At 43.1% G+C, this 24,637-nt stretch overlaps 3 protein-coding genes across 6 annotated transcripts; 2 read left to right on the forward strand and 1 right to left on the reverse strand.

Moving 5' to 3' along the window:
* Positions 1 to 8,185: 8,185 nt before the first annotated feature.
* LOC115688302 (aldehyde dehydrogenase family 3 member F1) lies at positions 8,186 to 12,301 on the forward strand. 3 transcript variants are annotated; one of them, XM_056314087.1, is made up of 11 exons: positions 8,188 to 8,528; positions 9,025 to 9,093; positions 9,697 to 9,793; positions 10,092 to 10,298; positions 10,450 to 10,574; positions 10,675 to 10,779; positions 10,883 to 11,055; positions 11,249 to 11,339; positions 11,421 to 11,570; positions 11,853 to 11,989; positions 12,076 to 12,301. In XM_056314087.1, exons 1-11 carry the CDS (start codon positions 8,340 to 8,342, stop codon positions 12,137 to 12,139), a joined length of 1,407 nt encoding a protein of 468 aa, XP_056170062.1. In that variant the 5' UTR covers positions 8,188 to 8,339; the 3' UTR covers positions 12,140 to 12,301. The 3 variants fall into 3 exon arrangements, with proteins under 3 accessions (XP_056170063.1, XP_056170062.1, XP_030469961.1); XM_056314088.1 differs by lacking the exons at positions 11,853 to 11,989; positions 12,076 to 12,301 and adding an exon at positions 11,667 to 11,836 and having other exon boundaries at positions 8,186 to 8,528; XM_030614101.2 differs by having other exon boundaries at positions 11,853 to 12,301.
* Positions 12,302 to 15,920: 3,619 nt separating this feature from the next.
* Positions 15,921 to 16,653, forward strand: LOC115687066 (uncharacterized). Its single transcript, XM_030612543.2, has one exon. It carries the CDS (start codon positions 16,056 to 16,058, stop codon positions 16,299 to 16,301), a length of 246 nt encoding a protein of 81 aa, XP_030468403.1. The 5' UTR covers positions 15,921 to 16,055; the 3' UTR covers positions 16,302 to 16,653.
* Positions 16,654 to 17,285: 632 nt separating this feature from the next.
* On the reverse strand, positions 17,286 to 21,739 carry LOC115686017 (probable methyltransferase PMT27). 2 transcript variants are annotated; one of them, XM_030611197.2, is made up of 8 exons: positions 20,123 to 21,738; positions 19,586 to 19,735; positions 19,110 to 19,380; positions 18,878 to 18,988; positions 18,623 to 18,797; positions 18,098 to 18,370; positions 17,819 to 18,013; positions 17,286 to 17,696 (listed from the first exon to the last, which is right to left on the reverse strand). In XM_030611197.2, exons 1-8 carry the CDS (start codon positions 21,695 to 21,697, stop codon positions 17,480 to 17,482), a joined length of 2,967 nt encoding a protein of 988 aa, XP_030467057.1. In that variant the 5' UTR covers positions 21,698 to 21,738; the 3' UTR covers positions 17,286 to 17,479. The 2 variants fall into 2 exon arrangements, with proteins under 2 accessions (XP_030467057.1, XP_056169631.1); XM_056313656.1 differs by lacking the exon at positions 17,286 to 17,696 and having other exon boundaries at positions 17,823 to 18,013; positions 18,181 to 18,370; positions 20,123 to 21,739.
* Positions 21,740 to 24,637: the final 2,898 nt, after the last annotated feature.

Here is a 24,637-nt window from a genome sequence, read left to right on the forward strand (position 1 = left end):
CTGCTAAATCACTGTCTCACTTCCCCTGATCTGAACTGATGTTTACATTGCCTAAAAGCTGTTCATGATCATTGGGTGTCGAAGTTTGTGATGGCGAAGAGCTATGGAGGTTTTCCTAGGGCTTGCAAGAGACTATCGATTGCTTCTTCTGACCCTTGTAAGAGGAGAAGGAGATCTCATGTACTTCAACAAAATAATCACCGAAGCAGGAGTTCATAATTTGGAGTGGTCAAAGGACACTTTACCTTCGAATCAACTCAGCATGGCGGTTCCAAAAGAATACTTCCACCGGACCACGGAACCGGCTACTGGTTTATACACAACTCGACGTGCGAGCGCTTGGGTGATGCGCGAGTTCCTCCCTACCTAGAGGAGAATTTATTCACCGATCTTGTATACTTCTACACCTCTGTCCCTAGTCTATGAGAGTGGTCTCACGGATTCTCTAGATTTTATATCGAGCTAATCAGGAAAAAGCAACACCTCCGCCTGAACTTGGATTACTAACTACCGAACGTGATCTATCAGGAGTGGTCGAGGAACATATATAGGGCGACGCAACAACTTCCCTTTGCAGCTATTAGTCTAAACATCACTGTCCCGCATAATTACCATCTTCCTCCGACGACATACATGGAGAGCTAAGATTAATATGCTTTTAGGGAAGCAGATCTTCGATCCCTGCGAGACTCCTCTCGGCGTCTTAATAAATCCTAACCGTTGACTTTACAAAAACGAGGTTGTCGTATAAGATTGAGATTTGTCGAGACACCAAGGAAAACATCACGCGGGGTCCAATTTTTACGCCTTCTACGTGACTTTGAACATTGCAAACAAGTTGCCTCAGCTTTCCATCTCCAAAACATTATGTTGTCATTTGAAAGTTCATCTGACTCCGAACAACTAGTTAGCTCCTCTAGAGGCAAAGCTGCCACACCAAAGGGCCAACTTCCTTGTGTTTTTGCACTCAATGACTGAATTTGATCTTACTTGTCATGGCGTGAAGAGTTTAGAACATCACAGTTCATTAGAAATCGAAGAAGAAAATTTAATAGATGAAACATGCTCTCGAAGAACCTTTTGGAAGGTTTATTACAGGAAGTGTCGGCCTTTCCTGCTTTGCAGACGCTGTCGCCTCTTACCCATCGACGGTCGGCGACTCGGTTAATGGCAAAACAATCTCTTTCTGGTCTGTAAGACCAAAGCCAACCTTAAACCGACCGAAACTGCAGACTTGTTCTTTCGGTACTTTGCTGAGTCCCTGCCCTGAGTTCTGCATTCCTGATCTTCGACTTTGGTTAAAGGCTTAAAGCAGAATCTGTTCTTCCAATAAGGTACGGTTTTTGTTCACAAGGATTTGTTTAATTTGATAGGATGGATTTCATGGGAGGATTATTAGATTTGGACCCGTTATTAGCAGTCTTTTAGCAATTCTCGAGATAGAGAGTTTTTCTAGAATAAACATTATATTGAGTTATCTATCCAACCAAGTCGTATGTAATTTATTATGTTTCTAAGCATCTTTTATGAATTCTCATCTCCCCACAAAAAAAAGAGAATAGTTATTACATTGATACGTTCTATTAGACCAAATCAATTATATTTAAGGAATTCATGAGGCTCATAATCGATTTATAAAGAAAATCATAAAATTCTTTCACACTTTTTGTATGCGGTTGATTTCTGCCCATTGCCATCTGTGCGAGATTTTGTCGTCTTCGTGTTGGCGAATTTCTTTTGCCCTTGAAGTTTGGTCCCCGCACAAACTTCTAAGGTCTCACACAAAGAAATTCCTAAGACTCACAAAAGATTTCCTCTGAGAAAACCTTCCAATGTGGTATAGCAGATTCTTGACCAAATAGAAAAATCTGAACATGAGGATACCGCTTAGATTTAATGTACCCACAATATTACAACACACTTACTTTCTTTATTCAATGGAGTTGAGATTGCAATTCAAGCTGTGATTCTTAAATTATTGCGTAATTCGATTAAGAACTGGAATCTTGTTCAAAAATTGAATTGAAGTTGCTTCAGAAGAAATGACACGTGGTAATAATGCAAGAATCAAATGGCCAGAACTAATACGCATGCCGTAGACTTATTCTATCCCATGGAGAAAAACCCTAACAATCCATATCCCTCTCTTGGAAGTCTAAATCACCGGTCTCTCTGCCTATCCCTGTCAATGTTCCATCATACGGCCCGGATCACATATGTTGTTGAGACCTCCATACCGATCTCTCTTGACCCATCAACATCTCTCTCTCTATGATGCACTTAGATTTGCGAACTTGAAATGGGTTGAAATTTGATCGGCTGTGTGGAAACGGATCGCTGATCAATACTCACGCTTCGCCATGATCGACGTTGTTTTTTTTTTTACGTTTCAGAGTCGTTTAGATGAGTTTTCAGGCTTTTGGATTTTAGACAGTTTTTGTTATTTTAATGTTATTTAATGGCGTTTTCGTAATTTTCGTGTTTCCTATTGTAATTAGGTTTAACACCATATAAAAGGGTGGGTGTTTAGGGTTTTGTTTTAAGCAGAATTTGGATTTTTTGATTTTTTATAATCACACCTGAGAGGACGAATTGTTCCTCTATCAAATATTCCTGTTTAGTCAATTTTCTATCTCGATTCGGCATCATTTGGTATCAGAGCACAGATTGCTTGAATCAATAGCTGAACAGAATCGCGTTGGTCGTGGACGGCTGGCTCGTGGTGGCCGGGGGTGTACAGTCGTTCCTGAAGCAAACGAACAACCGCGTTTAAAAGATCTGCGAGACGTAGAAATTGAAGAATAGAGAAGGCAAATCCAAGATTTGGAGCAACAACTTGCGGAGGCGAGGTTGGACGTTCAATCCGAAGAAGGAGCGGAATTTGAGGATCATCCGATGATGAAGAGGAGGACGTCAATCCTTTTGGGGTTATGAACCAAGAACGGAATCGATGAGTACGACCTGAAAATCAGCCCTTTTTCATAATTTCGGGACGAAGATGGAGATTCCTGAGTTTCATGGTATGGTTCAACCTGATGAGTTTATTGATTTGTTACATACAGTAGAGAGGATATTTGATATTAAGAATTTGACTGAAGAGCAGAAAGTTAAATTAGTGGCTAATAGGCTACGAAAACATGCCTCGATATGGTGGGAGCATGTGAAAAGGCAGCGTGCTAGAGATGGGAAATCAAAAGTGAACCGTTGGGATAAGATGAAGAAATTGTTGCAAAAGAAATTTTTACCTACTCATTATAGATAGGAGGCGTTTATTGAGTATCACAACGTTCAGCAACGAGATTTAACGGTTGAGCAGTATACAGAGGAGTTTGATCGATTGCGGATGCGTTGTGATGTGGCTGAGGAAGACGAGCAAACAATTGCTCGATATTTGGCGGGGCTGCGGTATGAAATTTCTAATGTTGTCCAATTACAACAATATTGGACCTATGAGGATGTGTGCATGTTGGCCTTGAAGGTGGAAGGTCAGTGTAAAAGGAAGGACGTGGGTTCCAAATTTCAGAATCGATGGTCAGGCAAAGAATCCCGAGGAAAAGCAGGAACATCTGCAACCAATTCTACACTAGCCGCAGTTAAGGTTGCGAGTTCTAAACTTGCATCCAAGGAGGGGCAGAGTAGTGTTGGAACTAGCAGGGGAGGAGCTGCAGCCAAGTGATGTTTCAAGTGTTAGGGACTCGGGCATTTTGTTGCTGATTGTCCTAACCGACAGATTGTGACGCTTGTTGATAATCCAGTCTTTGATGAAGATCCACTTTATGATGAATCTGAAGGCGAACAAGAGGATGCGGATGTAGAACATGAAGGGATTATCTATGCTGATTCTAGTGAGTACCTAGTCGTTAGAAGAATCTTAAATGTTGCTGTGGCGGACAATGAATCGTGGCTTAGACATAATATTTTTCATACTACGTGCACTAATGGAGGAAAAGTATGCAACATGATAATAGATGGGGGGAGCTGCAAGAATGTGGTGGCCACTATTATGGTGGAGAAGTTGGGGCTGAAAACAGAAGATTATCCTCAACCATACAAGCTGTCGTGGCTTAGAAAAGGGAACGAGGCGAAGGTGAGCAAGAGGTATCATATTGATGAGGTGTGGTGTGATGTGGTCCCAATGGATGCTTGTCATATTCTATTGGGGAGGCCGTGGCAGTTTGACAGAAAGACACAGCATGATGGTTTCAGAAATACCTATACCTTCAAGAAGGATGGCCGAACCATTACCCTAGGTCCTTCAGATTTGAGAAAGGATGTGAAGAATAATTTGCTGTCCAGATCAGAATTTCAAGAAGAAACAGTGAACGTGCCTGAGCTTTTTGCCATTGTGGTGATGGAGCGGAATTCTAACAATCCCGAAATTCCGACCCAAGTTCTGCCCTTGCTTGAGGAGTTTGCTGATGTCGTATAAGAAGAGATGCCACCTGGGTTGCTGCCTATGAGAGACATTCAGCATTGTATTGATTTTGTCCTGGGAGCTGTTATTCCCCATAAGACACTTTACATAATGAGTCCTAAGGAACATGAGGAGCTGCAGAGACAAGTGCAGGAGCTGTTAGAAAAAGGCGCAATCCGAGAGAGCATGAGTCCCTGTGCAGTGCCGGCATTGTTGGTTCCTAAGAAAGATGGGTCGTGGAGGATGTGCATAGATAGCAGAGCTGTCAACAAAATCACAATCAAGTATCGATTCCCTATCCCACGATTTGATGACTTGATTGATCAGTTACATGGGGCGACTATCTTTTCGAAGATAGACTTGAGGAGGGGTTATCATCATATTAGGATGCGACCTGGAGATGAGTGGAAGACGGTGTTTAAGACTAGAGATGGTCTGTATGAGTGGATGGTGATGCCCTTTGGGTTGTCTAACGTACCAAGCACTTTTATGAGGCTGTTGAATCAGGTTTTTCATCCTTTTATTGGCTAATTTGTTGTAGTTTATTTCGATGACATTTTAGTTTTTAGTGCTTCGATTGAGCAACACTTGCAGCACTTGAGAAGAGTATTTGAGACCTTGAGGGAGCAGAAATTGTATGTCAACACCAAGAAGTGTCACGTTTTAACTGATCATGTGACCTTTTTGGGTTATATTGTGTTGAAGGAAGGCATTCAGATGTATCCAGTTAAGGTCGAAGCCATTATGAATTGGGAGGTTCCGAAGAATATTCATGAGGTACGCAGCTTTCATGGGCTGGAGTCCTTTTATAGGAGGTTTATTTGAGATTTCAGCATTATTATTGTGCCTCTTACGGATTGTTTGAAGGGAGGCAGATTTGTGTGGACCAAAGAGGCAAACGTTGCGTTTCAGTTGTTGAAGAAAAAGGTGACTGAAGCCCCAGTTTTAGTGCTTCCAGATTTTGGTGAGGTTTTTGAGGTGCATTGTGATGCCTCGGACGTTGGTATTGAGGGCATCCTGAGTTAGAAAAATAAACTTGTGGCGTTCTACAGTGAGAAGTTGAATGAAGCGAAGAGAAGATATTCGACTTATGACAAGGAGTTTTACGCCATAGTGAGGAGCTTGGAGCATTGGAAGCACTATCTTATCTTGAAAGAATTTATTTTGTATTCTAATCATGAAGCCTTGAAGTACATTAACGGGCAGCATAAACTGAATGCTAGGCATGCAAAGTGGGTGGAGTTTCCTCAGGTTTTCAGTTTTGCCATTAAACATACGGCATGAGCGCTGAATAAAGTAGCAGATGTATTGAGCAGAAGACATTCTCTGTTGTCTACGATGCAGGTGAGAGTTTTGGGCTTTGATTCTTTTAAGGATTTGTATGTTGATGATCCTTTTTTTGAGGATATTTGGAGGAAGTGTAAAACAGGGCCCTTTCAACAGTTTATGGTTGTGGAGGGTTTTCTTTTCAAAAGCAATAGGCTGTGTATCCCTCAGTATTCTATGAGGGAATCCATTATTACTGAGAGTCATGCAGGAGGTCTAGCTGGGCACTTTGGAGTGGATAAGACGATGGCCTTGCTGTGTGAGCACTTTTATTGGCCTCGAATGGAGCGTGACGTGACTCGATTTGTAAAGAGGCGTAAGGTATGTCATGTGGCAAAATCAGAGATACAATGCTGGTTTATATATGCCTTTATCTATTCCCGATGCTCCCTGGGAGGATGTCAGTCTTGATTTCGTCTTGGGATTGCCAAGAACATAGCGGAATAAGGATTCCATAATGGTGGTTGTCGACAGATTTTCGAAGATGGCTCACTTTATTCCTTGTAATAAGACCTTTGATGCTTCACAGGTTGCTCGATTATATTTGCAGGAGATTGTTAAGTTACATGGAGTTCCCAAGTCCATAACTTCAAATCGTGATGTGAAGTTTGTGAGTCACTTTTGGCGCACTCTTTGGAGGCACATGGGAACCAGATTGCAGTTTAGTTCCTCTCACTACCCCCAGACTGATGGGCAGACCAAAGTTGTCAACCGAAGCTTAGGAAACTTGCTGCGAAGTTTGGTTGGAGATAGCTCGCGGCAATGGGACTTAGTGTTACCTCAGGCTGAATTTGCCTACAACAGGTCACAGAATCGAACTATAGACAAGAATCCTTTTGAGATAGTCTATGGGCATAATCCAATTACTCCTCTGGATCTCAAACCATTGCCAGTTCACAAGCAGTTCAATTTAGACGCAGATGAGCATGCCAAGCAAATCAAAGAGCTACATTCACAGATCCATAATCAGATCAACAAGCAAAACATGAAGTATAAGCAGAGAGTGGATAGGCGCAGGAAAAGAGTTGTTTTCAAAGAAGGTGATCTAGTGTGGATTCACTTTAGAAAATAGCGTTTTTCAGTTAGCAGGTTTGGCAAATTGCAACCTAGAGCTGAAGGACCATTCAGAGTTCTTGAGCGAATTAATGACAATTCTTATAAGATCGAGCTACCGGATGAGTACAATGTATCCGGGGCTTTTAATGTAGCAGATTTGTCACCTTACCATGCAGATGAGGAAGAAGCCGAGGCGATTAATATCAATGAAGATGAAGCAGAAGCAGATTCGAGGGCGAATCTTTTTCCTAGCAGGGGAGGATGATGCACTTAGATTGGCGAACTTGGAATGAGCTGAAATTTGATCGACTATGAGGAAACGGGCTGCTGATTAATACTCACGCTTCGCCGTGATCGACATCGTTCTTTTTTGCGTTTCGGAGTCATTTAGATGGGTTTTTAGGCTTTTGGGTTTTAGGCAGTTTTCGTTATTTTAATGTTATTTAATGGCATTTTCGTAATCTTCGCATTTCCTATAGTAATTAGGTTTAACACCATATAAAAGGGTGGGTGTTTAGGGTTTCATTTTAAGCAGAATTTGAATTTTTTTATTTTTTATAATCACACTTGAGAGGAAGAATTGTTCATCTATCAAATATTCCTGTTTAGTCAATTTTTTATCGCGATTCGACATCACTCTATCTCTCAAACTAGAAAAATTTATTGTCACAAATCTAATCAAACCGCTGAGATATAACCCCTCTAGATTTTATCGCGATTCGACATCACTCTATCTCTCAAACTAGAAAAATTTATTGTCACAAATCTAATCAAACCGCTGAGATATAACCCCTCTAGAAAATTGTCAAATAGCATAAGAAACAGTTGTAGATATTAAATTGAAAAATTAAAGTGTGGCGTGAACATAATTAGACGTAGATAACCACCCGCCTGGGTGGCGCTGCTGGAGCGCGCACTCTTCCTCTCGCAAAAGGTTGAGTGTTCGAATCCCGGGTGCCGCAGAGTGATTGAACCGGTGCACGTGTGTGGTGGCTAGCACGTGTCGCCCCCAGGGTTTACCTCCCGGTTGTCGGTCGTGCGGGGGTTCCCTGGGTCATAAAAAAAAATATAATAATTAGACGTAGATAAATTTGATAGATAGAGAGAGATGGGAGTTTTTACTCTCATCTAACATTTTGGCGCGGGCTTTATGACACCATGCGGTGAAGTTTTTTTCTCATTTTCCCTTTGGTTCAATCGGTTCTATCATTGATCAAAAAATAAAAAAATCGGTTCTAGCAGTCACATCATGCAAGCAATCTGTGGCACGACTGAGATTCAACCTCCGATCCTCACGGAATCTCAGTTGTGACCATCAATTCGATCGTCTGTCCGCACTGGGCAGTTGAAGTGGTTGAAAGGCATTTATTAAGCCAGCAACAGTAGGTAAACAAGTAGCTCTCTATAACGGGGACTCGAAGTCCCCACTCTTCAGCGACGGAGTGTATCATCAAGATCGCCTTCAAGATGCTCACAAAGATCAAGAATTGAGCCTTATCGTCCCACTTTTCCCCTTTGTTTTTCCTTCTTCCTGGGGGAAAGAATGAGTGAGGTGGAAGAGAGCTTGGCGGAGCTGAGGCAAGCATTCAAAAGTGGCAGGACAAGAAGCGTCTCATGGAGGAAAAGACAACTCAGGGCCATCATCAACCTCGTTCAGGACAACGAAGAGAACATCTTCAAAGCTCTTTATCAGGATCTTGGAAAGCACCCAGTTGAATGTTACCGCGACGAGGTGCGTAAACGGTGTACCCCGCAACACCTTGCGATTTCATTTGATAATTCTGCTGCTAACGTTTATACGGAGAAGTTTTGGAAGAAGAAAAGAAACAAGAATTTCTCTAGAATCTGTTTCATTAGCTTTTCGGTGTCGAAGAGGGCCACTCAATATACATCTCTTTCAAAAGGGTTGTCTTGATTATGTTTTCTTGTGACTTGCGAGCCAATTAGAGAAGAGATGTTTATCGAATCAATGTGACTTATAGTACATTTCAGTGTATATTAGCTGGTTTTAATTAGCTTGTGGTTGTAGGTTAGTTCATATTACACTTTAGCCTTTTAATAAGACAAGCATATGGTGTGAGAATTGGCAGGATCAACCAGGTAAAGGGCGATAGGAGGGCTCCGATACCATGCCTTACAACTGCTTTTTCGTAACTTAATCTGTCAAGAAACGCGCCGGCGGTATACATTAAGCATATGTCTTAGCAGTAATTATTGCTGTTTTGTAGGTAGGAGTGGTACTGAAATCAGCCAAGTATTCTTTGAGCTGCGTGGAGAAATGGATGGCTCCCAAGAAGGTGACGTCCAATTATCTGTTTCTAGGCAAAACATAGGCGCAATAATGTGAAATAACTTTCAAAGAACCTATGATCATAGTTGCGGAAAGCCATATGTGAGTTTTATAAGCTGAGCTCGTTTAACTTCGTAGAGTAGGTACCACCGTGCTTCTATATAATTGTTAACTATCGCTTACCCTCATGTCTCTCGATGTTTTCAAGAATTACATTTGCGGCTTCCCGTCAATTGACTTCGATGAGGCAACCAGTCGTGAGCAGTAGTAATGGCTGATCTCTGATGCTAATTCCAGACAGCTAGCCCTGTTTCACTGGGTAAATTTAGAATCGTATGCTTGATGACAGAGAAAACTAGATAGGAAACAATATATCAGTATATGGAAATTGTATGATTCGCTTGAAAGACCTATATGCAAGCAGAGGGTGTGCTGAAACAATTATATGGGGTTCAAAACCAGAGACAATGACTAACCTTGCTTTAACATTTAACACCAGATGGATTCGTAAAAATAAATTTTGTACGATGGAGGTATGCCGAATGCAAAATGTTAATCATCTCGAGAATGATGCCGCTATATATTAACTCGTCGGTGCGTGCCGTGGCAGGGTCATTTACCATTGCTCTTTTTCCCATCAAGTGGAGAAGTAATGTCTGAGCCGCTCGGTGTAGTTCTCATATTTGCAGCATGGAACTTCCCCCTTTGTAAGTTCTAACCATCGTTGAGCAACCTCACTATCGCAACAAATTGTAGACTCATGAATTTCTCAGCTATTACAGAACCTTAATCCAACACGGCTCGATGGACTTGTGATCCTTCCAACATCATAATTCAGATTCTATCTTTTGGCCAATTTCCTAGTTCTACTGGCTGCTTTAGTTTGACTTGATATAAGAGACACCTTTCTCTCTTCATGAAAAGCAGATTTCGTTGCGTGAATGACATATCACGTTTGTAACTTGGGCTGGTTTTGTGGAAATAATTGTTTATCCTTGGATGTAGCACTCGCGTTGGACCCACTAATTGGGGCTATATCCGCTGGAAACACGGCGGTTCTGAAACCCTCGGAGCTAGCCCCAGCTTGCTCCTCGTTTCTCGCCAACACCATTCCTCGCTACTTAGATTACGGGACCATTAAGGTCATCGGCGGCGGTGCCGATGTTGGTGACCGATTGCTGCAGCAGAAGTGGGACAAGATATTCTTCACAGGTATTCCTTTGTCTCTCACTCATTCAAACACGATATAGTGCGTGGTATTTATTATAATAAAGCAGTGACTAACTCGTAAATTTGCATCATGACAATCTGTGGTGTTTTTGGTAGAAATCTTCTGCAATTTCATTAACCGATGCATCCTCAGGGAGTCCAAGAGTGGGACGCATTGTCATGTCGGCCGCCGCGAGGCATCTAACGCCGGTTACTCTTGAGCTCGGTGGAAAATGCCCCACCATTCTGGATACTCTCTCCAGTCCCTCGGACATACAGGTAGGCCATTTGAAAAGTTTCAAATTTATTACGCCTTAGTCTTAATACTCATTGATAAGGATCTAATTTCTTGTATTATTGTTTCTGGTGGCCTCTCAAGATAGCTGTCAAAAGAATAGTCGGGGCAAAGTGGGGGCCGTGCAGCGGACAAGCATGTATAGGCATAGATTACGTGCTAGTTGAAAGAAAGTTCGCTTCGACTCTGGTAGTGCAGGCATAGTCTGCCTATATACAGATTAATTTCTCAATGATGCACTCAACAGTTGGCATAGACATTTAGGTGCACTGACTGGTAAATGGTGATTCAGATTGACTTAATGAAGTTGACAATCAAGAAGTTCTATGGCGAAGAAACTCAATACTCAAAGAACATGTGCAAAATCATCAACAAGCACCACTTCGAGAGATTGGGCAATGTGCTTAAAGACCCTGCTGTTGCGGCTTCCATTGTATATGGCGGTTCATTGCATGAAGAAGAGCTGTAAGTTTGTGACGGCTCAAGTCTCACGGGCTTAAATTTTCCGCTCTCAAGATACTGCCATTTGGTATAAGTAGTTTAATGAAACATTGGTTTTCTGATGCCAGAGAGTTAACTGCATTCTCACCATTGGTTCAAACACCGAGTCTCCAAGTTTCCCTTGACTTCGGTATTGTTCCGATTTTGGTATTTGCAGGTTCATTGAGCCAACAATTCTACTGGATCCTCCTCTTGATGCTGAGATAATGACGGAAGAAATCTTTGGCCCGCTGCTTCCGATAATCACAGTTAGAAAGTTCCATCAGTTTTATTCTGCCAAATTTCTCAAAATCCACTGCTCTAAATGCATGTAACTCTCTTATGCGCAGTTAAACAACATTCAAGAAAGCATCGAATTCGTAAACTCCAGGCCCAAGCCTCTTGCCATATATGCCTTCACGAAGGATGAGTCGCTCAAAAAGCAGATAGTGTCCGAAACATCTTCCGGAAGCGTGACATTCAACGATGCCATAGTTCAGGTAATGGAGTTAGATGCTCATCACATATACTTTTATTAATTGCCTATAATTCCGTCACACGTGGTACAAAAACAAAAAGAGTTGCCCCCGGAACAGTTTACTGAAAGGATCAAGCTCGAGCCTCTTAAAGAAACAGAGAAATAGAGGTCGACTGTGCACATCTTATATGGGTTTGCATAGGAAATTATGGAAAGTGAAGTGTCTGGTGCAGTGTCCATGAAATTCATTCAAAAGAGTATTATCAGCCCAGAAGGTTATCTTATGTTCCATCCTGCAATGCAGTTCGTATGTGATGATCTGCCTTTCGGGGGCGTTGGTCAGAGCGGCTTCGGGAGGTACCACGGGAAGTACTCTTTCGACACCTTCAGCCACGAAAAAGCCATCATGACAAGAGGATTCTTCCCCGAGATCGAGCCGAGGTATCCCCCGTGGAACCGCTTCAAGTTGCGGTTTATCAGGCTCGCTTACGATTTCGACTACTTTGGCCTGCTGCTTCTGATGCTAGGATTGAAAAGGTAGACAAACAGAGAGCCTATCCTTCAACTCTGCAAAATGCACTTGAAATTTAACGCAGTGAACTGCTTTGCGTCAACCTTTCGCTTTGAATTCCTTATCTGTAATAAAACTCTTCTTGAAGATCATTTTTTGGGAAAGCAGGCATGAATTTCCTGTCCTTCTAGTGAAAGTTTTCGTCGAACATGCTAATGTAGAGTGAAGAACTTTTTTCTGCATTGGCGTCCGGACTGTTATATACTGCTCTATCACATCTCAAGAGAAAAAGAACAATATCAATGCCAAATCTATTGCGAGTTTAGTGCCAAAACTTTTTGAACAACCAATAAAATATCCTAACTTTTAGAAATTAATCATTTAAGTGACTCCAATGCCGGAAAAGTTTACGAAGCATAAATTTTAATAATAAAAACTTGTCAAAGTGAATTAAATGGACAATTTTAAAAAAGTTTTGATCGTCAATAAAGTTTTCACACTAAATTGATCGTGCATGACATTTGGGCCCTAAACTTTATAAAATTAGAATTAGACAAAACCACGTTGCGAGTTAGAAGCTAAAATCTAAAGCAAATATTCTGCTTCTTGCCACCGTTTTTCTTTATTTTGTTAAAGGCCAGTGCCACGAATAGTTTTGACGTCATACTCTCATTTTCTCACTTGGTCCCGCAACATGAAATCGGGAGAAATGATTTCTTTCTAGCCAAAAGGAGAAATTTATCCCCTAATACTGTTTTCGATCAATGAAAGACATTTTTCGAGCAGTTTTTTTATTGTCTACACGTTGGAAATCCCGAAACAAATTTACAGAAATGGTTTTTCATCGAACAAACGAGACCCGGTAAGAATCTCTCTTATGCCAATGCCTCCATGTATGGATTTTTATAAAATTGTGAAGGGATCAATCTTTGAATGTCTCCTGGAACATCTATTGTCTGGCACTAGGGAATTAGGCTTTTGTTTTAGATGGGAGTTCGGTTTTCTTTGGCAGATCTAGTTAAATCAGTTGGGAACTTGGGGCTACCTTCAGTTTAGGATGAGCCCGTTTCAAGGGAATAAGATAAGTAGAGTCCAATCAAACTAGATTTTTCGTTTCTATTCGGGTTAATAAATTCTAAGATTTGAAGTGTCGGCAAATGTTCTAAAATATTCGGGCTACATTTGTTTCACAGAAAAATGAATGAATTGAAATGCATTTTCCCAAAAAATGATCGCTCATATCGCTTACAAAAATGAATGAACGAAAAATAATTTCACCGGTCCCGAAGATATTTAGATATGAGTTGTTGTTGATAGTGAAAATATTTTCTATTGACTAATTATCTCGAGCAATACAGACGATCATTTTCAAGAAAATGTTTTTCATATCATTCATTTTTAGCAAAACAAAATGTGTCCCGTTTGCCAAAAGAGAAATGGTTCCTAATTTACCGGAAGTCGTGGTAATCTCGACTGCATCTATAGCCAGAGTTTCCTTATAGCCCTATGGGCAGAAATTCTGCTATGGAGTTCGAAACACGATAGAAACTTCCACTGTCAACAAAATAAATTCCTTCAGATTATGGTAAATAATGTTACCTATACTTGGTAACTGTCTTCAATAATAGATAATTTTCCTATGAGCTCCTACAAATGACAGTTAGTAAACTTCCTTCGAATACATTAAGTTACATGGAAGTCTTACAGGGTTAAATGGCATGGCATCAGCAACATGAGAAATCATAAATAAAACTGAAATTATATTGAATTCCTTTATTTATACTTTCGATAATTTACTTTATTGATCATTACATGTCTTTGCAATTTATATACTTAAGGAACTTGTCTGTCAGTATTTGTCTATGATCAGCAACTTCCCTCAAAAGAGGGTAACTGATTTGGCATTTTTCTATAAAAAGCCATGGAATGTCCCTCTTATGAGTAGGGTTGGGTAACCTTTTGGGTTCACCTTGGGAACCGGCCAAAATCCGCCTTATCGGTTCAAGTTTGGTTCCAAGGAGAACTGAATAGGTTCACAGGTTCAAAAATTTGGGAATCAAGTAGGTTCGATTCGGTCCCGTCCACAAGTTCTACCAAACAATGGAACCAACTTGGCTAATTCCCGGGCAGAATCTGCTTTGCACGGCCTGCTCTAAAAGGATTAGCATGCTTTTCTTATAGAATTGTCTTATAATTGTGTTAACAACTCCAAATAAAAAAACAAAAGGCTCACAAAGACAAAGTCTCAACTCAAAATGAAAATAAATAAAAGATGGAGCGTAGGTCTTGGAGACCGGTTCCAGGGTAGACTGGTTCGATTCGTCGTTCCAAGAATTCAGAATCGATTCCCCCATTCGATCCCCAGTTTCAGTCTTGTTTTGGCTGAAATAAACCATTTTCATTCCAATAACTTAACTAGAAGAATAACAACCACTAGCGTCTAAGCATAACAAATCTCAAAGGGATTGAGGGGCTTAGAAAGCCTATCAGTAGAAAGGAAGTCTAGTTTATGGATTTTAGCGATCCAATCGGCATACTGATTAAGTTACCACCACACCTTTAAGTTGATACAAGAGGCTCAAGCATTCTTAACCTGATAAGCACTCAACAATAGTAGGTTATAAGGGTAAGAAGGGATAATTGTTGGTTAGTTTTGTGCCTCTCTCACCCCAAAAGTTAGCTCAAAATGTGAGACCTCACACTTATAAACCAATTTATCAGCTTATTTCACAATCAATGTTGGACAACCTCAACAATCTTCGGTCTGATACCAATGTTAGATGGTCTTGAAACTCTCTCATCCCAAAGCTCGTTTTGCAATCAATGTGGGACAATTTCAACAATCTCCCCTTTACAAATCGAGTCCTAACCCGTATCTCTCCCGTGTGACTGTTGGGTCCAAACTTGTTGGTAACATGGGCTCTATTGAGCATCTCTCATCCAAAAACTAGTTCAAAGGGTAAAACTTTCCCTCACACTCCTAAGCCGACTGCCAACCCTTTCCATAATCGATGTTGGACTATCTCAACAATAACAAGCACAACTACTCTACCTAGGCAAAACCATAATAGTCCGCACTCATCACAGAATTTTTTATTTGAGTCATAACTTTTTTTTATCGAAATCTGAGCCATAGCTACTCAGTCTATCTATAAATGTTTGTGCTCGTTATGACATAAATGAGGACCTCTCTTTACAAGAGGTAGCAAAAGCTCAAGACACACATTGGCCAGAGTTGCTCACAACATGGCTCGAATTTGTGAAGATAATGTGACCCCTACTACCATACTCAATGGTCTTAATGGACAGTCTCTTTTACTTGAAATTTTATCTAAATTCGATTTCAAGTAATATGGCTAATTGTAATCAATAAATGGTTGTGGACCTCACGTAATCGAGCGATGATGGGATTAATAGGAAAATGAAGGAGATAATTCGAATATGACATGACATAATATGCTCTATTCGTATACTAACTTAAAATGTATGTTTTTTCACCTTATTTCTGTTCCTTTTATCCCTAATCAATTTTTTAGCTTGTTAGCAAAACTTATAATTCTGACAAAAAAAAAACAATAATAATAACAAAAGGGATAATGACACAAATAGTCCATGAATTTTGGCCTAATGTGCAATTTGATCTCTGAACTTTTAATTTATTCAATATAGTCCCTGAACTTTAGTCTAATGTTCAATGTGATCCCTAAACTACATTGAACATGAGGCTACATATTAAATATTAGATTAAAATTCAGAGATTATATTAAATAAATTAAAAATTCAGGGCTCAAATTTTACATTAAATTAAAATTCAGGGATTGTTCTTCTCATTTTCCTCAATCCAAAACTCATAACGCTTTGACGTTCAATAACCCGACAAAAATGACGAATGCAGGACGAAGCTTGTAAGAAGGAGAAGGAGGAGAATCGTCCCGACAATCGCGAGCGAAATCGAAGAATCACCTCCTCCTCCCGCGACAACGCCTCCGGAGACCGATGTCATCCGAAGGCGCTGCATCCTCCCAACCGCCCGCCGCAACCGCCGCCAAGGACGGCGACCGGGACGATCCACCGAAGCGATCGCCGCCGCCACCTCCGCCGCCGGAGAAGCCGCTGCCCGACGATTGCTGCGGGAGCGGATGCGTCCGGTGCGTGTGGGACATCTACTACGACGAGCTCGAGGCATACAACAAGCTGTACAAGATCGACGGCTCCGGCACCGATCCCTCGACGCCGTCCTGACCCGCGGGACCGCCGGTTCATTTCCAGGTCCTCGCCGGAGGAACTCGCCGATTCTTTCATTCTTTATTCCGATGTCGTATTCGATTTGCGTTGAATGCTTTGGATTGTGCACGCCCGTTGTGGTCAATTGCCCGAGACGTTGCTCGCTCGAGACGTCTGTAGATTGAAACGGGTTTAGCTTCTTTGATCGACTTTGATGTTAAAGTTTGTAGCTTTGGGCAGTTTGATTTTCAGGTGAATGAATCTTTGAGTTGAGAAATTCTTAATTTAGAATGGCACATGACCATGTTATTTCTTCGTCCTCTGTCTCATGTTGAGAAAAGTTTAAGTCAATGTAATCTGGTTTCAGATTATTGGATCTGTACAGGGAGAAAGTGCTCTTTTACATGAACAATGCAGCATGTAATTGTGAAGGTAGGATGTAATTGTGAAGATACGACTATCTCAGTTTCATCGAGGGAGGTACTGTGCCATTGCTGTTTGCGCTAGAATTTGAATTGATGAACCTGAATATCATTATCATGTTGGCGAAGTTTGTTTACGACTTCTAACATCTTAAACTGAACATTGGGTTCCACATGATTCAACCGGCATCGCGAGTCACCATCTTGTCGCCCCTGGATGTTTATTATAAAGGTATAGTTGATTTGAACAATCTCTGCACAAGCAAAACAGCTGAACCGGTCTGACAGTGCCGTGTATTTCTTTCACCATTCTTTGGATTTTTTCAAGCTCCAGAATCTGCGAGCATTATCTACTCCTATAGACGAGGGGGGGTCATGAGATAACCTATGAGCTCTCTTTTGTCATGGTAGATTACTCTGTCACTAGGTAATTGGCATACATGCCGCGAGCATTGCTCTGCATTTCTCAATATGGCTCTGCAGTTCTATTTTTCAATAGGAGCAAAAGTATGGTTCATACCAAAACCACCTCTGAACATGAGAAGGTGCAAACTGTATATAAAAGAATGAGGCCAAAAAGTTGGCCGAATAAACCCGCGAATGGCGACTCTTGGATTGCAATCCATCCAAAATTTTACATTCATCCATTTGAAAATTAATGAATATACGCTGTTACATAGCACCCGCCTATGAAGTCTACTGCACGCGCGAATAGTTAAAAAGGTGTACCTATTGCTGCTTGAAACACAAAACCAAGGGCACTTACCTTAATAATCAGGAAGTAGCTGTGTATATGCTTGGCCGCCAATCACCTTTCTGCGCACTGAGAATCCCTTCTTGATCTTTGGAGAATGTTAAGTGGACCTCCCAGTGCAGTGATTTAAGTAAGTTCTCGACCTCCCCTATTGCGTTGGACTCATCGCGGACTATTATTTTACCTCCAGGTCTCACGATTCGATCGACTTCTGCCATTACCGGGGCAAGCTTGCACCTTCAACAGACAAATTCAAGTAGAGTTATAGAAGGACCGAGAGAGAGAGAGAGAGAGAGAGAGAGAGAGAGAGAGAGAGAGAGGGGGGGGGGTGTGTGTGGGGACTGGATCCAGTTGCATACCTCTTCCTAAGCTTGGAGAAGAGATGATCTGCATGCAACAGGTCATAGGTTCTGGGGTACGTGCTGAATGACTCGCACCAATCATGATATATTCCGAAAAGTCCTCTCTCGTATATTATGGGAAGCGTATCTGGTGAGTCAACATTTACCACGTTCAGCACCCACATTTGGAGATCCTTCAGTGCAGCAGCAAATCTGCAAGCAAGCGAGAGAAAGCTCTCGTGAGACATTCATCTGATCTTTTACCTTAAAGAAGATTAAAATAAAAGCAAATCATACCCGCCATAGACAGCTCTCATGTCCATAACGTTTCTCACGCCAGACCAACTAATTCCAAGCCCCGACATGTACATGCCACTCACTACTCGTTTCCAGTGTTCGTAATCTGCAGAGAAATCTTGTGGGGCTGGTTTCCCATAGATCCCAATCTGGGAGCTGTTCAGCCAGTAAGGTGGCATCCGCATTCTGCGTGGCCAGACCACCGGCCATCGGCTCCCTCTCTCGGCCTCATTAACTGGGATCCGGTGCATGCATGCCTGAAGGGGGACATACCTGAGATTGCAACGATAGTCATGTTCTTGAACTTCGCTATGTTACTGTAAGCACGTCAATATGCATAATTTGCACTGATAATGCTATTGTACATCGGCAATGTTTGGAGCCACATGTTATATCCTCTATATATCACCATTTTAATGTCCTTGATTAGCATGCATAAGACTCTTTAGTAATGATCTCATCTTATCTTGGCCACTAAAAAGAAAAGTAAATAACGTTTGCTGCAGAATTTATTTGAGTATCTACCAGGCAGCATTTGGATCATCATCATTTTTACACATTGGAGGGCTGTTATGCTTTCTTTGCTCGTAACAGTCATTTGATCTCGGTTTTCGGTAGATGGCCGCCCCAATTGAATTTAGCTTGTCCTTCTGGATGGTCACTAGCTCCCAACACATATTTGCTGTCAAAGAAGACATTTCTGCATAGAGAAAGGAAAACATTGATTGATCGCTATGACCACTTATTGAGTAATTAACTTTTGGTTCTGTCTCATGTTACCTTTCCAGATTTGAACATCTTCTTCAAGTGTCTGGTACACCGGAGTAGCTGACCAAACAAAGAAACCTCCCGGCCTAAGAACACGGTTCAGTTCCAGCAGGAGCAGCCCGCCTTCAAGGTGAACCGCAAATCATAACTCATCATTCATCATCCATTAGCAACCATGAGCGGAGGAAAGGAGAAAATTCAAAATTCACTCAGAAGAAAAAGTGAAGAAATTGTGATAGAGAACCTTCAGCATGCCAAGGGACTCGACACCGTGCACAGTGCACAAGATCGAAGACTCTGCTTGGGAATGGCAGGCGCTGAGACCCCATAACAGCAGAAATCGCTGGTATTCCTCTTTCCAGGGCAAACTGAACCTGAGCCTCGTGTTCATCTTTGGGAGCGAATGACATTGTTAGAACATCTCTCTCGAAAAGGTAGCCCCCAAAGCTTGCAACTCCGCATCCAACATCTAGTACAACTCGTGTGTGCTTTCCCCATTTGATATTGGGTACTGACTGCACCAGATGACAAGTAACTTCTTAGGCTCAGTAACTAGAACTATGAATGAGGATGAGTATTAAGAAAAAAATCAGTGCAGACTAAGACATGATTGAAAGAAAAAACAAAGAATAGGCTAGTTGAGCTAACATATGCAGAAGGATAGTTTACTATGCCGATAGCTGACTATGCACAATGCAATCTATTTCTCTGAATGCTTACATTCTGAAGAAAATCGATGTAATGGAGCGCGCCATGTATGAACTGTGTGCCTCCGCCCGGAAAAGTTAGAAACTCACCAGTCACCTTAACCCAATTCTGGTGACCCTTCACATCAGCGAGCGTCTTGTGTGGCACATTATAGTACCATATCTGCCAGACCCAACAAATATGTTACATGAAAAATGTCTTTGGTCTTAATCTACTGCATTAATCAAGGGGATTTAGACGGAAACAAATACATGAGCTGCACACAATCCTGCATGTGATGTGACCAGATATTTGTACTACTTCAACAGCAATATTGCTCCATAAGTTTTATCTTTGACAGTCGACTAAAAGTTTAAGGGAGTCGAGGCATGATGTAATCCTTAAGTACAACTCAGCTTGAAAATTCGAAGTCCACAATCTCGATTTGAACGTGCTCGGACTTGTGTTTTAGTTCAGATGAACACCAGTTTGATCATTGAGATGTTATTGCCAGCTCGAGCTAGGCCAGAAACAATGTGACGAATGACATACAGAATCTAGCTGGAATACCTTCTCTCTGCTCTTGGGCCACTCGATGGACCTCTTATATCCCTCAGGGACTTGGACCAGGCACGTTGGCGCGTCCTCAGGGCAATGCCTCTCCCGATGCTCGAAGTGCTTGGTGCTGTGCAGCTTCCTCAGCGCCTTCTCGTTGTCCAAACATGGTATATAGTCCGGACCTGCCGTCACATTGCAGAGCTGCCATGTGTAACCGTAGATGCTATCGTCGCCGCCTGTCCCCCCCTGCCCCCTCCTCTCCTTCTGATTCTCCGACTGTGTCGCCTGCGTCGACCACGACCTCTTCGACTCCTTCGATTCCTTTGGGATCCCCGAGTTTTCCCCGCTCGGAAATGATCCATCCGTTTTATGCGATTCTTCGTTTTGTTGGGCATCCTTATGTGTGTCGCTCTGGACTTGCATCTCATCGTGTTCTTGCTGGGCTGGGCTCGTCGCTTCCACGCGCTCACGCCTCCGATTCGTTGTGTCTTCCGGTTTCTGGGCCTCTTCTTGAGATTGCTGCTGCGATTGTGATGTTGTCTCGTCTTCCTCTCGAAGTCGCTGTTGCTCTTCTATCCGCTTTTGGCGATCCCCGTCCAACATTGGTTTTTGCGGCTCCTGTGCTGTGGCATCGTTCTCTTGCTGTGGCTTTTGATCTGTGTTCGCGTTGCTTTGCGAGCTTTCATTGCCTTCACGCGATTGCCCTTGCGAAATGTCATTGTTCTCGACTTGATTTTCTTGTTTTTGCTGTCGTTGTTGTTGTTGTTGATCCTCGTCCGTATATTTATTCTCGCCTCCTTGTGAGTTGCTTCCATTTTGAGAGCTTGCAGCCAGTTCTTGCTCTTGATTTCCACTTGTATCTTCATTGCTCTGTTGCTGCTGCTGCTCATCGCTCCTCTGTTCGTTGTTCTCTTCACTTTGTTGGTTCTGTGTCATCGTGCTCTCTTCAGACACTTGGTTCTCGTTCTCGTTCTGCTTTTCATGCGCCTCGCCGGATTCTTTCCCATGCAGACCCTGTGTGCTCACTTGCGCAGCGTCGTCATTGTTGTTTTCTGATTTCACCTCGTAGTTTTTGACGTCGTTGCCGCCGTTTTCTTGATCTCGCAATCCCTGCTTATCGTCGGTAGAACTAGCACCCTTCTCCGCATCGGTTTCGTTAGTTTGATTCTCCTGAGAACTCCCATTCGCGCCATCATTGTTGTCATTGGCATTATTGTTGCGGTTACTATTGTTGCCGTCGTTGCTGTCGGATTGATGAGAGTCATCAGATTTGATGGCATCGTCAGGGAGGTCGCCAGGATTGTCCTCGTACGAAGGGGTGTCTTTCTTGTCATCGGCCTTGACGGAGGAGGAGGAGGAGAAATCATCGTTGGTGGCAGCAGTGGTGGTGGTGGTGGTGGCAGCGGAGGAGGAGGAGGAGGAGGAGGAGGATCGTTTGTTGGTGGTTTGAGGAGGGACGAAGGAATCGGAGGTGAGCATCCAGACGCCGACGACGCATAGCGTGACGAAGACGATGGTCGTGACGGTGGACGTGTAGGAGGTGTACGAAGAGCGCTTGTTGTTGCGCGACGATCTTCCGAGAGGCATTTCGATGAGAGAGAGAGAGAGAGAGGGGTGATGAGATGAGATGAGATGAGATGGGAAATGGTGGAAGGAAGGAAGGAAGAGGAGAATGATGAGTAGATGTGTGGAGGGGGAAGAGAATCAGGTGGGAGAGAAGGGGATTGAGAGAGCTTGTGGAGGGAGATGAAGTTGCAGGTATAGAGATCCAAAAGTGTAGGAGGAGGGAATTTGTCCTTAGACCAAGGACTCCGTTTTGAACATGCAAATAAAAAATAAATAATCGAAGCCAAATATTTTTGGATATAATGATTAGGGGCAATCGGTTCCGAACACCGTCCAATGGAACCGATCACTTAGGATTTAGTTCACATTTATGTTAATGAAGTTCTCTTAGAGTTTAATTCACATTTTACTAATTTTTGTCAATAAAGTTCACTTAGAGTTTACTTCACATTTTACTAATTTTTTTTAAAAAATAAAAAAATAAATATATAAAGTATATGTAGTCGGTCCGGTTCGATCGGTCGGGTTTCCCCTTGGAACCGCACCGCTCGAACACTGATTCCACTTTTAGGAATCGGGAACTAGATTGATATTCCTGGAAACCAGACCAAACCTGCCTGTCTAGTCCAGTCTGGGCGGTTCCCGAGTTGGGCGGTCCATTTTGGACACCCCTAATAATGATCCCAACAAGTTAGCGGCACTTCCTAAGGAGGAAATTACTGATATATAGGCATGCACGAGTGCTTCAAACAGGAAGAATAAAGATCAGTCCATATATTTCTATTTCATAAGTTTTCAGATTTTTATATCGTATGCCCACGGTCGGATCGGGCAGTTCCTCGATATGGAAATGTACGGAAATGTATGCATGTTTTGAATATATAAAAAAGTCACATCCTCATTAATTTTGAAGATCGTTTGTTTAATGCATAATGAAGTCGATTTTCGACAGCGAGAAACTAACGAAATCAACAATAAACAAAACGGTTAGTTCCGAAAATTCGCTCGGGTTATGTAACTTGTTCCCAATAGATTATCCGTGTTTTCGATCATCGTTGGCGACGATGGAGAAATTCTTCTAAAATTCGTTGGATTAGATGGAATGTTCAAACAAGCCGATGAGGATGGACGACTCCCAAGCCTTTCTTCATACGCTTCCCATGCTCTTTGCTCCACAACAAAGGCGAGCAAAGAAACGTTCTTTTTTGTACATCCTCGAGTGTCAGTGTAATCTCGCCCCGCCCGGAAGCCATGCCGGCCCGATTGCGACCTGCTTCGTCGCTTCCGCTTTTCCACGGGCTCGAGTTCCTGGAGGATACATGCTCCGCCCTTTCCACCCACCAGAAATGCAGCTAGGACTTCCAAAACTAGTGTGAGAGAGGCGAAGTTCCCCTCCTCCTCGCCCTGAAGCGCGGAGCCTGCGTTCGGGAACAAGAAGAAGAAGATGTCTTCCTCCGTCGGTCCTACGTGCAAGCGAAGTTTTTCTTCTTCTGAGGCATCACCAGGCTGCTGCCTCCTTGGAACCCTCTTCCGTGCTATGAGATCGCGAAACTCTTTACTTCAACAGCTATCGACGGAACAGGTGGAAAGACGCGCACGGCGCAATGCCCTTTGGGCGCGAGCACCAGTGTGCTAAGCGGGATGCACGCCCCGAGTGCGCGCGGGGAAGCGCCCAAGAGCTAGGGGCAGCGCATGAAGGGCTTAGCGGTGAGCGCCGTGCACGAAGAGCTAAGCGCAGGCCTCAAGCACTGAGCGGAAAATGCCGCGCGCCGAAGAGCAAGCGTGCTGTGCAGCGCAACGCTTCGGGTCGTCCTGCCAATTCTTATTGCATGAAGAAAATCTGCGCTGATCATTCTTACACGAATATTTTTTGCGCAAGCATGATTCTTCTTTACGCGCGATGCTCCTTTTCGCATGTCTCGAAAGATTTCTCATTTAGAGGGCAGAATGGAGCTACTAAGTTTTGTTATCTCGTACTTATGCAAAATAAATATATTATTTCTATATATAATTTCCTAAATTTAGTAATAAAAATGCCCTTGACGGTTAGGTGCAGCTAGCGTTGTTTCATGCGAGAATGATTTAGGATGGTTGTTAGGATCCTCGGTAATTCTTATTCGAACGAGGTGTCTTAGAAACGTGTGGCTTGGTGAGCTCGAATCATGACTTGTTGGGTATGACTCAGGGTCTGTTTAGTAATGTTTCTGTTATTTTATTTTTCTGTTCTTTTGTTTCCAGGAACAGAAAAAGAACAGAAATCCGTTTAGTAAAAAAAATCTATTTTTTTGTTTCTGGAACAAAAAATTGTTCCTAAAATAGATTTGGAACAGAAACAAGAAGCAAAAAAAATCTGCTTCTTGTTTCTGGAACAAGAAAAAAGAAACGATTTTTTTTCTAGAATCCTCCAAAAACAAGAAACAATCCATCGGCCGCAACCCGCCCACCGCCGCCTCTCGCCGTCCTTCGCTGCCACCTACCGCCCGCCTTCCGCAGCCGGCCAATGCCCGCCGGCCGCCTCCCGCCCGCTAGCCGCCTCCTGGCCGCCTCCCGGCCGCCTCTTGTCGTCGACCACTGTTCTCCGCCGCTCGACGCTTGTCGCCACCCGCCACTGGCCGCCGTCCTCCACAGCTGGCCGCCGTGCTCCATCGTCCGACGCCGGCCGCCACCCGGCGCTAGCCGCCTCCCCCTGCCAACCACCCGACGCCGGTGATCACCCACCACCGGTCGCCGTCCTTTGCCGCCGCCGGCCACCATCCTCCGCCGACGGCCATTGTGCTCCACCGCCCGATGCCGACCACCGGCTGCCCTCGGCCGCCGGCCACCTCCCGCCCCTGGCCACCCGACGCCGGCGGTCACCCACCATTGGCTGCCATCCTTCGCCACTGGGTGGACCGACGATGGCCACCCTCCGCCGCTAGCCACCTCCCGCCGCCGCCCCCCGCTGCCGTCATCGCCGCCCAA

This window comes from Syzygium oleosum, unplaced genomic scaffold (genome assembly GCF_021117445.2).
Source record: "Syzygium oleosum isolate NSW1041296 unplaced genomic scaffold, Sole_v2.1 Sole_v2.08, whole genome shotgun sequence".
Classification (NCBI taxonomy): Eukaryota; Viridiplantae; Streptophyta; class Magnoliopsida; order Myrtales; family Myrtaceae; genus Syzygium; species Syzygium oleosum.